This window comes from Phacochoerus africanus, chromosome 7 (genome assembly GCF_016906955.1).
Source record: "Phacochoerus africanus isolate WHEZ1 chromosome 7, ROS_Pafr_v1, whole genome shotgun sequence".
Taxonomy (NCBI): Eukaryota; Metazoa; Chordata; class Mammalia; order Artiodactyla; family Suidae; genus Phacochoerus; species Phacochoerus africanus.
The window spans coordinates 51004474-51018556 of record NC_062550.1 but is presented as its reverse complement, the minus strand read 5'-3'; the positions used below and the strand labels follow the sequence as shown (position 1 = coordinate 51018556).

The 14083-nt window shown below is 38.5% G+C and overlaps 1 protein-coding gene across 1 annotated transcript in view; it reads right to left on the bottom strand.

The window, feature by feature from the left end:
- Nucleotides 1-14083, bottom strand: part of ITPR2 (inositol 1,4,5-trisphosphate receptor type 2) — a 520896-nt gene that overhangs the window by 226200 nt on the left and 280613 nt on the right. Inside the window, exons 35-36 of the mRNA XM_047787348.1 lie at nt 8545-8735; nt 3295-3437 (exon numbers count right to left, since the gene is read on the bottom strand). Coding sequence (XP_047643304.1) covers nt 3295-3437; nt 8545-8735 — 334 coding nt within the window. The remainder of the gene's footprint in view (nt 1-3294; nt 3438-8544; nt 8736-14083) is intronic.

The following is a 14083-nucleotide window of genomic DNA, read 5'->3' as shown; positions in this document are numbered from 1 at the left end:
GATTCAGTCTTATGTATACATACATCTACTCTTTTTCAAATTATTTTCCCATATAGGTTATTACCAAATATTGAGTAGAGTTCCCTGTGCTGTACAGTAGGTCCTTGTTAATTACCTATTTTATATATAGCTGTGTGTATATGTTAATTCTAAACTCCTAATTTATCCCTCCCCTAATTCTCTCTTTTTTATTTATTTTATTTTTTATTTTTTGTCTTTTTGTCTTTTCAGGGCTATACCCGCCGCATATGGCGGTTCCTAGGCTAGGGGTCCAATTGGAGCCACAGCTGCTGGCCTACACCAGAGCCACAGTAATGCCAGATCCAAGCCGAGTCTGTGACTTACACTACAGCTCATGGCAATGCCAGATCCCCAACCCACTGAGCAAGGCCAGGAACCACAACCCCATGGTTCCTAGTCAGATTCATTAACCACTGAACCACGACGGGAACTCTCTTCCCTTTTTAAACTAACCATTGTCTCTTCTCTACAAGTCACATCCCACAGTTTGGGAAACACTGAGATTCTCATTCATAAGGGAGGTGTATGTGCTGATATGAATAAACTATAAGCAGCCACCATAAAAATTAACACCCACACAGACCTATTCTCTTCCCTCTTTATTATCTTCTCTCTCGTTCTACGTGACTAATATGAAATCTGGTCCTTTCCTGGGGTTATCCCTCACATTCTCCCGTAGAGCGATTTGAGTCAACAAGTTCCAAGAATCAAATTCATATGAGGAAATTGGAAGCCCCACTTAAGGCCCAGCCAGTAATGAAGTTGGATTCTAATTTTATTAGATATTCTTGTAAATCAAATTCTTGATTCGTCCCAGAAATGAGAAAGGCGTAAGTCAACAGACAGCCTCCAGCCTCTGGTTATACTACAAACACACACATACAATAGCACAAAAATCTCTGCTCTCACCACTCAACTCTATGTGCTATCCTCTTCCTCCTCATGAGTATAGGAACTGTGATATAGTTCCATTATATCATTCTGTGCCTCTCCTCTGAATTTAATTAACATTGCCACAGATCTGCTTCATCTCCAGCACAGATCAATATTTGGGTGATATTCTGAGTTACTTTCTATCACCTTCCCACAAACCTACATCCTTCAGTTATAGACCAGTGCTGTCCAACAGAACTTCTTCTAAGATCATTGAAATGTTCTGTTATCTGTGCTCTCTTAGTTATTGACCACTAGCTACAGATGGCTATTGAGCATTTAAAATGTGGCAAGTGTGACTGAGGTACTAAATATTCTATTTTCATTGTAAGTAATATAAATTTCAGTGTAAATGGTCAAGGATAGTTAGTAGCTACTGTACTGACACTCTAATTCTTGGCACTGAATAAGCAAACTTTTTTTCTAAAGGGTCAAACTGTAAATAGTTTAGGTTCAATAGGCCATGTGGGCTGGGCAACTAGTCAGTTCTGCTATAAAAGTATGAAAGCAGCCAAAAAGGATAATATATAAATGACTATGTGTGGCTGGGTTTCAATAAAACTTTATTTGCAAAAACGTTCAGAGCTTCAGGCTAGGGTTTCCCAACCACTTGTCTAGATTATCAAGTCTCTGTGGTAAATCTATAGTTCATATGAATATTTTGGAGTTAAAATTCTCAGGCTTATTACCCACTTTTTAACCAATTCTTTATACATGGATATATATTCCAATAAAAGTATATTTTTCAAGTGCCCTATTTTTTTATACTAGGCAATACCTCTACTTAATTTGTATTCAGTGGCTTCCACAACCATCAGTTTTGCAGACACTCTGGCCCTCTTCATTTAAAAATTCTTTTAATTTTTCTGGCAAATGTCCAGACAATCACAAGTGTCCAGACAGGTCCCTTTAAGATACAGTGATAGAGAGCCAAGAATCCATGATTCTGGCCATAATATAGAAACTATGCCTATTCTTCAACACGATCCCTATAATGAGTTCCTCTCATTCCATACCTTATTTTCTCTCCCCAATCCCAGCTTTAACCAGTAAAAGAAACGAACACATTCTTATGTCCCTAGTCCTTTCATTTCTGCTTTGGTATATATGTCACAGACAATAGAAGAGGTTTTGAGACCATTTCAGCCATGTCCTCAATCACACAGGAATAGGCTGTGATGGACAATGGCCAAGAGGGTTGGCAGCCTCTTCTGACTCTCCATCAAGCCACTCCCCATAAGAAGACTGAGTACTTCTGACTGCTTATCCTTTTTTTTTTTTTTTTTTTTTTTGCCTTTTAGGGCTGTACCTGCAGCATATGGAGATTCCCAGGATAGGGGTCAAATTGGAGCTACAGCTGCTGGCCTACACCACAGCTATAGCTATTCAAGAGCCAAGCCACATCTATGACCCACACCACAGCTCATGGCAACGCCAGATCCTCAACCCACTGAGCAAGGCCAGAGACTGAACCCACAACCTCATGGTTACTAGTCAGATTCGTTTCCGCTGCGCCACCACGGTAACTCCTGACTGGCATCTTGAGTCTACATGTGATGGCTTGCAAAATTACTCAGTGAAGGATCCTCAATGTTTAGACATGTCTTTTTGAAAAAAAAAAAAAAAAAAAAAAAGCTAGTTACACTTTTTTCTCACAACTGGTTACATTTGTCCCTTTCCGATTAAAATGAAAATATTCTAGGAAAAACAAATCAGCTGTAGTAGACCTGACAACACCACAAAAATGCTGAGAGAAATACATAAATGGAAGAGCTACAGATGAGGATTATCAAGGCAGAGTGCTGGGTCGAGAACTACAGCTCTGCCCCGAAGACGGCCCAGCCTCAGATTTCTCATCTCTAAAATGAGGCTCTATTTTTAGATTCCACATATAAGTGATATCACATGATATCTGTCTTTCTCTTTAGAAATTGGCGCAACATTGTAAATCAACTATACTTTATGGAAAAAATTAAAAGTAGTGAAAATCATAAAGTTAATGAAAATCAGTGACTTGAAACAGGAATCTTTTAAAAGTTCACACTATACACAGTTATAGAAAGGAATCAGAACCAAGATATTATTTTATGTGATATTTTGTGCCCAATAATAACACATTTCATTTTGAGTAAATCTGAATAAAACCTAACTTGAATGTCACCAACACAAAATTTCTGTTGAATCAAAGTAATTATTTTTGGAAGGATATTTTAACATGGATCTTAGATCTTTCATATGCTCCGTGGACTGTCATTAGGTGCCAATGGAGGAAAAAGCAGAGATGTCAGAGGCCATCTCAGGGCGGGAGCACTCGTAGCATCTCAGGCTGTACCCACTTACTTGGACATGAAAGCACCGCATCTTATTCTTGCATCGCTCCCCTCAGGAAACAGTAGTTCTGGGCTGTACAACACGTCAACCAGCACTGAGAATTCAGCCTGCATCATCGGGCTGAACTGTTGCTCTAAGGAGGCCACTACATCCTAAGGAATAAAGCACAATAGAACCTATGTGAACACCTAACTCCCATTTCATCCTTTGAAGATAGAACGAGCCGAAGAATACTAACCAGGAATGAGATGTGGGAATTTCAGAGAAGAGATACCCTACTTCGCATAGCACTGGATGTCTGTGCTTTAAGTACAGGCTGGTTTTCTGTATGAATACTGCCTGGGTCTCCTTTTTCATTTTTATGGCAAGGGAGGGATGAGTAGCTATAGATGTCTAAGGATATACAGGAAAGGTGATAACTGAGTAAAGAAAGCCACTGTTACCAGCCCTGCAGTATCTGGGATTGTAATAGAGACGAAGCAGGTATTCATCAAATTGGAGTTGGGGTATGCTCAGGGAACAGCTGAAAAAAGATTTCATATGTGTCATGGGTCATTCAGAGCTAACCATTTCTTCTACTTGGGAAATCTCTGGATTTGAAGTAGTATTAGTACTACATAAGGGTGCAATGACATTTAATAGTATTTCAAGTTACATTTTTGATAAATCCTCTTGGTCACCCACCCAATAGCCTTTCTTCATCTTCCTCCTCATTAACAAAATCTCCATGTTATTTCTCAGTCAGGCAACAACATTCTCAGGGAGATGAGCCCTCTTAGTTTAGGGTCAAGGTTGACTAGTTTCAGCCAGTCAGGGTCATTTCATTTTCCCTGCCAGTGACTGGTGAGACCTAAGTATGTGACACAGTCCTGGCCAATAAGACATCAGGTGAAGTCTGCTGAGAATGGGGGGAGGGGTTTGGGGGAGGCAGGGGCAGATTCTTTAGAAACTACCTATGGCTCTCAAGACATCTTGAGAATGTGAAAATCCAAAATATGAGGTGCCCTCAAATGACCTCTGGAGACCAGCCTTCAGCTGAAAGTCAACAGACCAATGGTATTGGGGCCCTGGCCTACTGAGCTACTGAATTAAACACCTCAGGAAGAGCCCCAATTCCAGATGCCTTGCTATATATTTGTTTAAGCCACTTTCAGTTGAATGTTTTATTGATTATAGCTGAAAGCATCTAACTGACATGTTTCTAAAATGGACTGGAAGCAGTACTAATTTACTGAGCATTCTTTAATGATTAAAGCATCCCCTTTTTGTTTTAAAAATAAGTATGTTAGAAAACAAACAAAGAATTCAAGTGAAGCAATACTCAATTCACTCACAGCTATAGCATATTTTGTTAAACAGAAAACTGACTGTCAATTGCCTATGGTTACCCTCAGCTATAGCAACACATTTTACTATTTTCTTCCTGATGGTCTCTTGATGTCTTACGGCTAGATTTCAGGAATCAACTCTTGTTTAACCCTTTCTTCCCCCTTTAGCAAAACTGACCATTCCTACTTCAATTATGCTAAATAAGCTTTCTGAGAAATTCCTCGGGACAGTTAAGGGAGACCACCACGAAGCAAATCACATAAATGGGAAACTAGGTCTTCTACAAAGGTGGGAACAGTATATGGTTATCTAATGTGATCGTATATAATAAAATGTCACAAAAACATACCTATCTTTCAGATTACCTCTCTTCTTCATTTAATTTACTAAACAAATTGTGCCCAGGTGTCTACGATGTGAATTCTGTCTTAATCTCCTATTTTGCTCATGGATCAACTACGAAATCTCTCTAACTTGTTATTTCCCCGTGTGAAAATCCAGGATAATGATACTAGTAATTACATGAGCTTGCTGTGAGGATTAAAAGTAAATGCATAAAACAGCCTCTAATACCTATTGGCCACTCATTACTCCTTAATAAATGTAGTCATTACTGAGGACCAGTTAGCTGCCATCACCAACCTGTTGCCAAATCCAGTGGTTACTTGTCTGTCCTCATCTCCAACCATTGCCAGGCATTTTACACATGTGCTCTTTCTCTGTCAAACACTTTCTACTTCTGGCTACTGTAACATCACACTTTCCTTTTTTCCCACCTATGTCCTGACCACTCCTTTAACAACTCATGGTAGTTTCTGGTCTCTGCTCTTCTACATCTACAAGTGAGGGATCTCGTCCATTTTTGTGATTTTAATATCATACATATGCTGAAAATTCCCACATTTATATTCCCTGCATGGACATCTTCCCAACCACTCCAGATTCATATAACCAATAGCCTATTGGACATATGCACACGGATCCTAACACAGGCATCTCACACTTAAAATTCTCCCTATAGAACCCCTAACCCCAACTCTCTCATTCTTCCTTGTTTTGGAAAATGATCCAATCATATCCCACCCAGGCTCATCCTTGATTCCTCTAACACCCCACAACTTATCCAGCCAGCTACCAAGTCCCATTGGCCCTACCAACAATTATAGGCAAAATTCATCTGCTTCTCTTCATTACTATCACTACCCCTTAAGCCAAGCCACCATCACCTTTTTCCTGAATTAATACAACAGCTACCCTAACACTGCTCCTGCGTCTGGACCCTATAACCCATTCACCACTCAAAAGCCACAGTGATCTTTTGAAAGGTAAACCAAGTACGCCTATACTCTGCTAAAAATCTCCAAGGCTTTGTCATCACACATAGAATAAACCCAAATGGTTTATCATGAAACGCTCTCTACTTGATTTGTCTCTTTGTTTCATAATAATCTCTTCCTTTGCTCACTCCTGCCCAATGGGCCTCTCTTGGTTCCTTAAACCCCAACCTTGATCTTGCCTAAGTACCTTTGCATTTACTCTTCCCTCTCTATAAAACTCTCTGTCCTCACGTCTTTGAATAGATTATTCTTCTTTAGGACTCAGGTCTCAACCCAATGTCCCCTCAATAGAGAGAGGCTCCCTCACTACAGGATACGTTCCCTAGTAATTTGCCACAATGCTGTTATCCTCCTTTATTTTACTTGTAGCAGTTTGAATTACCTAACATTGTATCATTGAATGCATGTCCCTAAAGGGCACAGATCTACATCTATCTTCAGCACTTAACACAGTGGCTGCTACAAAGTTTTTACCAAATATTTATTTATTCATGAATTCCCTAGTGACCTAGTGGTTAAGGATCTGGCATTGTCACTGCAGTGATTCAGGTTCAATGCCTGGCCTGGGAATTTCTACATATATATTGGGTATAATATATTTACCCAATGAATGCCAGTGACTGTGCTAAAAGAAGTTTAAAGCACACTCTCACTACGCTGGTTGAAAAAACTATCTCTCCTCTGAAATATCTTCTCCTCTGAGCCTCATAAACCCAACCTTCCCCCTTTTTGACCATGTCTTTTTTCTCGCTTTATTTGGCCATTTTGCCCCTTCTAGCCTCTCATAAAATGTTCTTTGTTTTTCCTATACTCTCCCTTTTAGCAATAAAAAGCAGTATCCTCACTCCAAATAGAGACTTACCTTCTAACACATTCAGTAGCCTATAAACCTGATACAGTGTATTTTTCCATGACCATAGCCAACATCCTTCTACAGTATTCTCTCCTTCCCTCTTACTGAAGAGTCTATAATATCACCCAGTCTCCCAGCATCGTTGCCTCTTAAACACCCCTCCTGCCTTCTCTCTATGTCCATCCAAAAGCCACCAGGTTTATGGACCCTGCCTTCATTACTGTATGCAATACTTGTTCCTTCACTGCACTGACACCACTACCTGGCTGATATCTTCAATAATTTCTAATTCATCTGCTTTCCTCTAGTCTCTTCCTGATATTTCTATCCTGCCAACCAATAACGGCTTACTCATTTACAATGACATTTTCCTCAAAAATTTTAATGACTTACTGCCTTCAAGTCTTTAACCTGAGTCTAACTTGTCCTTTTCATAACACAGAAGGCTCGGAGTTCCCGTTGTGGTGCAGTGGTTAACGCATCCAGCTAGGAACCATGAGGCTGCGGGTTCAATCCCTGGCCTTGCTCAGTGGGTTAAGGATCCGGCGTTGCCGTGAGCTGTGGTGTAGGTTGCAGACGCGGCTCGGATCCCGCGTTGCTGTGGCTCTGGCGTAGGTCGGTGGCTACGGCTCCGATTTGACCTCCAGCCTGGGAACCTCCATATGCCGCAGGAGCGGCCCAAGAAATGGCAAAAAAGACCAATAAATAAATAAATAAATAACATAGAAGGCTCATGTATCAAAACTCTGAACGTTCGCCAATTAATCTGCACATTATCTCTCACAATATTTATTCTAGTTCACACCTTGACCATTCTCCACATCCAAAACTTTCCTCAAGCCATTCCCCAGTTCATTCTGTGAAACCTTCCGCTAATTACATGAGTGGGAAGATGTCTGTTATGAGCTGAATTGTGCCCCCTTCAAAACTCATAAAGTCCTAACCCCAGTACTTCAGAATGTGACTATATTTGGAGTCAAGCTCTGTAAAGCGGTAATTAAGGTAAAATGAATTCATACAGATGGGCTCTGGTCCAAAATGACTGGTGTCTGCATAAGAAGAGATTAGGGCACAGATGTGTCCATGCACAGAGGAAAGACCACGTGAGGACACAGTGACAAGGAGGCCATCTGCAAGCCAAAGAGAGAGGCCTCAGAAGAAAACAAACCTGCCAACACCTTGGATTTCGAGGTCCCAAACTGTGAGAAAATAAATTTCTGTTGGTTAAACCACCCAGTCTGTGGTATTCCGTAATGGCAGTTTGTGCAGATTAACACAATGTCTCTCTTTACTCCGTGTCCCAGAATGTCCAGGCCAAAAACAGAAGTGGGATACTATGCAAATAATTTGGGAGCAAAGGTGCTTGTGCCATTCTTACCAGAGAGTGTCAAAGAATACTTAAGAGATGAACCAAAGCAAACTTGTGAATCTTTAACCTATTACATGCATCTTTATAGGAAATTATTTTACCAAATGTATTATAGTTACTATTTTGACGTTAAGTCCCATTAGCCTATTATCAAAGCACATTAAATAATACGTAGTCACTAAAAATAACTCAAAACAACTTCTGCCTGGAAGATATGCCTTTAAAAAAGGTGGTGTTGATAGGACATTATAAAGTCAAGCCTGGTCCCCAACTAGTATTGGTATTTTTAAGCTACATTTTATTTCTGTGATTACATATCCTAAAAATTATAATTTAGAAAACAGTAACACCATTTAATGCTCTCTTTGTACCTGTAACTTTTCAATAATGTTTCTGTAATCCCAAGAAGGTCCTCCAAGAGCTTCCTTAAAGCGTGGTCCAGAACGAGCTGACAGTCTCCAACCCATGGCCGCTCTCTGTACCATATTTGAATGACTCTTCATAAAAAGAGTATTAACTTGGCTGTCCAAATCCACTGGAATGGCAATTCCACGATTCTTGGCTGAAAAAGAAAGATTTAAAATATTTTCGTCCTAATTCGACTAAAGCTACTCTATGTTGTCAAAATAAGTTTATAAGATGGAACAAATAAAAAAGGAAAAATAAGACAAATTCTGGTATATAACATAAAGCATGAAGCTATAATTGTCATAAGTATTACATGTCTGGAAGTTACTAAGAGAATAAATCTTCAAAGTTCTCATCACAAAGAAAAAAACTAACTATGTAAGATAATGGCTGTTAACTCTATTCACTGTGGAAATCATTTCATAATATATACATACATCAATGACAATGTTATACATCAATATCTCACTAAAACCAAGAGAAAAGATAAATATCAAACTTTTAAGTTCTGCCATTAAATTATTTTATATAACTACGAAAAGCTTTTAACTTGAAAGCATTTCAATTCTTAAGACCAGTTATTAAAATGGACTCATTAAACATTCAAGAACATATTTGATTTCTTGATGATTAATGTTTGAAATGCACTTTATACAGCAACAATACAGGAAAACACCGTATGACAACCATGTAAATTTGTACCTTCCTAAATGCAAAGGAAAATTAAACAGCAGACAGAAAACACATGATTAACATCCTGACAGTCCATTTTATTTGTGTGTAAGTGCACACATATGATAAAATTACATGTGGTAAAACAGCTGAGAAAAGAAATTAAAAAATTGAAAAGTATTAAAAAATCTGCATTGGAATAGTACAACATACATATCCTTCTTCCTGAGATCCACTGAAATTTATATTTTAACAGACTTATGTCACAATGCTGCAAAATAAGAATGCTTGCCGTAAGGAAAACAGAAATGCGGAGGCATATTTGCAAGTGTGATGAATATGCGATTTGCCCATCAGAGAAAGAAGAGAAGAAACTGCTCTACAGGCGATGAGCATTAGGACAGCCCTTCCTGGGTTCCAGGCCAAACACCACAAAGAGTGGTGGAGGGGGATGGGGAAGGCATCTGGCAACTCATGAAAGAACAGCATTTGAATAGCTGGGAAGTTAAGGCCCTCCTCCCTCTGACCAGCATAAACAGAGGAGCTGGCAGCAGAGGTTTTTACTCAGAGGATAAAGTTAGAGAAATGCAGAAATGTTCTCTCAAGAACAAGGAATACCTGCCTGGAGAGAATGCCAAATGAAGGGGCTAGGAACGGACTGACAGAACAGAGCTTGAAGTAACTCCAGAGATCCTCATCAAATAACTAATAGAAGAGGGGAGAGAGAGGAGGCAGCTCTAGGAAAAAGGGAAAATACACAAAAGATTCCAACCCCTGAGGAAAGTCCTCCTTATTTTAACATTTGTTAGTATTCCCAGACTGTCTTTTGCTTCACACACACACACACACTCTCTCTCTCTAAAGAAAGCCTGTGTATCATTTATTCAGCCCCTCATCCAGCCCTGTCATTTACACAAGAAAGCTGATAGAGAAATAGACCCTCAAAGCTGCAGTGGAAACCCGTGCCAGTCATTATGGACCTTTATAACTTTGACACACCACTAAGAATCACAGGGAAAACCAAGAAGATGAAGAATAACTAGCTCCAGTGAAAAGAGAAGTGATTCAGAGAAGTGATTCAGGGAAGTGCAAAAAATATTTAAATAAGTCTAATTATTGTCTTCAGAAAATGTGGCTATACACTGCATCCAAAAAATATCAGAAAATAAAAAGAAAGAAATCTTGGAAATTAAAATATGATTGCACGTATTACGCAAAAAAAAGTATTTCAAAATTGGCTGAAAAGGAAAAGGATAGGAATAAAGTTGATAATCTGGGAAAATCAAGGGAATCTTCTAGAACATAAAGTATAAAAGAGTTAAAGGTCAAATAAAACAGAATATGAAATAGGAAGGGCATCCAGGAAGTCAAATATCTAATAACCATATTCCAGAAAGAAATGTCAGAGATAACGAAGGGGAAGAAATGATGTTTAATGAGCACATAGTTTCAATTTGGGAAGATGAAAAGGTTCTGGAGATGGATGATGGTAGTGGTTCCATAAGAGGGTAAATGTTCTTCATAAAACTGAATTGTATACTTTAACATAATTACGATGACAAATTTTGCTATACATAGTTGACTACAATTTTAAAATTTAAGAAAGAACTTTCCTCCTCTGTAAAAATGAATATATGTGCATTGTAGAATCAGAAAATATGGATAAATAAAAGAAAATGTTACTCCTAGCAAAAAAAGAAGAAGAAAATATATAGACAATTAATTACCTTGAGCTGAAGAAAGATGTACATCTTTAAACTCAAAGGGTCTACCATGTGCTAAACAGGATTAAATAAGCATATTGATGATATCCTAGTAAACATTTACGATGCTATTATGGTTTGAATTGTGCCTCCCCAAAATATATGTTGAAGTCCTAATCCTGAGTACCTGGGAAGGTGGCCTCATTTGGAAATAGGTTCTTTCTTTCCAGATGTAATTAAGCTAAAGAAATGCTAAGTCAGGGTGGGCTCTAATCTAATACAACTGGTGTCCTTACAAGAAGAGAGAAAGGAACAGAGACACACACAGAAGGAAGAACATGATATGAAGATGGAAGCAGGTTGGATTCATGTATCTGCAAGCCAAGGAATGCCAAGGACTCCAGCAGACCCCAGAAGCTAAGAGAAAGGCATGGGCAGATTCTTCCCTGAAGTCTTCAGAAAGACCGAGGCAGTGCTAACACCTTGATTTCAGCCTTCTAGCCAGAAGTGTGAGACACTACGTTTCTATTGTTTTAAGACTCCTAAATTGTGGTATCTTGTTACAGCTGTCCCATAAATGCCAACAGCAAAGAGAAAATTGCAAAAACTTCCACAGGGAAAAGAGGATGTCTACAGAAGTTCAGACTGGCATCAGACTTCTCATCATCAATATTGGATGCGAGAAGCTGGTACAATAAGATCTTTAAAGACTGTCAGACAAACAAACTAGTGGGGACAGGGAAAGAGGGAGAGGCAAGACAGGGTTAGGAGGTTGAGAGATACAACCCGCGATATATAAAGTAAATAAGCTACAAGGATATAATGTACAGCATAGGGAATATAGCCAATATTTTATAATAACTTAGATGGAGTATAATCTGTAAGAATATTGAATCATTAGGTAGTACACCTGAAACTAAAATAATATTGTAAATCAACTATATTTCAATTTTAAAAAAGGTAAAGAAACACAAAAAAGACTGATGGATAAAAAGGTTTGAAATTAGGAGTTTATACCCCTCTAAACTAAAAACCAAAAATGATACTTGAATAAACATATCTCAGAACATGTAAGGCTCAGAAATTTTTTTGAACTCCCTATGAAAAATTACTCCAAAAAAGAAGGAAGGAGTCCAAGAGCATGTCAACATGAATATAAGAAATCATGGCAACTGAGGACTAAGCTGAAGACGAGAATAAAGCAAAGCACAAAGGAAAGAAAAGATCCATTAAATATAAACGGTTGGGAAATCCTCGTACCATTGGAAAAGTTTCAATATCATAGCACTACATTGTTATCCCCAATGTTACACAGTGGAAAATATTTCCACATCATAATACTGTAAGCTCTGACAACTGATTTTTAAACTTTATCGATCTATAAGAGATTTCATGGTATTTCAGAATAGAATGCAAATGTCACAACTCATAACAACACAAACCAATAATCTATCAAGCAATAATTAGAACACAGCGTGGGAAATAAGAGGTAAAAATGAAGACAACATGTTAATTTCCTGGTTTCTCACAGTGTGGAGATGTAGACATTATTTAGACCTGTTACTCAAGAGACAGAGATAAAAATACGTTATTTAAAGCTATAATGATTGTCATCAGAAGCCTTTTTTAAAAAATGAATGAAAACAATTCAGAAGGAATAAAAAGACATGAGAGACAATAAGAAGGAGAGACCTGGCTTGCTTCATATAAAGAAAGGAAAGCAACAATAGCAGGCAGTACTATTTCTGCTGGTGAAAATTCTCTGAAGTTCAGTGATACTTAAAAACTTCTTTGAAAATAGATGATTTTAGCTACCAACACAAAAAGTAAGTTCCCAGTTTAAACAAGAACTCAAGCTGAAGTTTGAAAGAAATAGCAACAGCTTGATGGCTCCCCCAAATAATCCACTGTACCCCTGCCCAAATTTCCCTAGCAAACATTTTCCTAACATTCATTATAAATTTCCCTTTCCCGGGCATATCATGTTTCTGTTCCTGTCCATCACACACAGCAAAGTGACTGTACTCCTGTCCCATGTGAAGGACCAAGACCCTCTCAAAGGCCAGGCTGCCCATAATTTTATAAGAATTTTGCACCATGACCAAATCCCAGCAAGACTTTCATCCTGTTCTGGCTGCTTCACACACAAGCTGGACTTGCACTAAATATTCAAAAGGCAAGCCAGAAGACAATACTTCTTACATGTTAATTTCTAAGGAACCAAAATAACAAAAATTATAAAAGTTAAAGTTGCTCAAAACTTATTCCTACCAAGTTTCCACTAATGATTAGACAAAGGGGGAGGGATGGGATTTATACCCCCTTTAGGAACCAAGTACGGTAGATACAGCTAACCATCAAGTGAGTGATGGTTGCTGTGAATGTGGCTTACACAAAGATGTGCTCAAGGAGTATTTTTCTAATGACATCAATGGAAATGTAATCCAATTCCCACTGGATTACTCCTCTGTTATTCCCACAGTGCATCCCTCCTACTAGTGTTGTCAGGAAAATCTCATCCCTCAGGCAGCTGCCACTAGTCCACTATGGCCAGCAGCCTAGACAACCTAGGATGAGGAGACTCCACTATCCCAAACTTTGTTTTTACAATGTTTTTCCTTGTAATCCAATTCCAATCTCATAGCTTTATGATCAGAAAAGATGCTTGATATGATTTCGATTTTCTTAAATCTACCAAGGCTTGATTTGTAGCCCAAGATGTGATCTATTCTGGATAACGTTCCATGTGCAACTGAAAAGAATGTGCATTCTGCTGCTTTTGGATGGAATGTTCCATAAATATCACTTAAGTCTACCTGGTCTAATGTGTCATTTAAGGCCTGTGCTTCCTTATTGATTTTCTGTCTGGATGATCAGACCCCAATGATGAAAGTGGGGTATTAAAGTCCTCCACTATTGTGGTATCGTCACTTTTTCCTTTTTATGGCTGTAAGCATCTGCCTTGTAAATTAAAATGCTCCTATGTTTGGTGGATATACTTTTGGTGTTTTTTTCCTCCCAAAGTGTACCACTCTAGTTGGTATTTTCTAATCTGTTATCTAAGCACAAACTGCACAATATAAATTAACTAGGTAAAATACACTACCTTTCTCATGCCCAAAGGTAA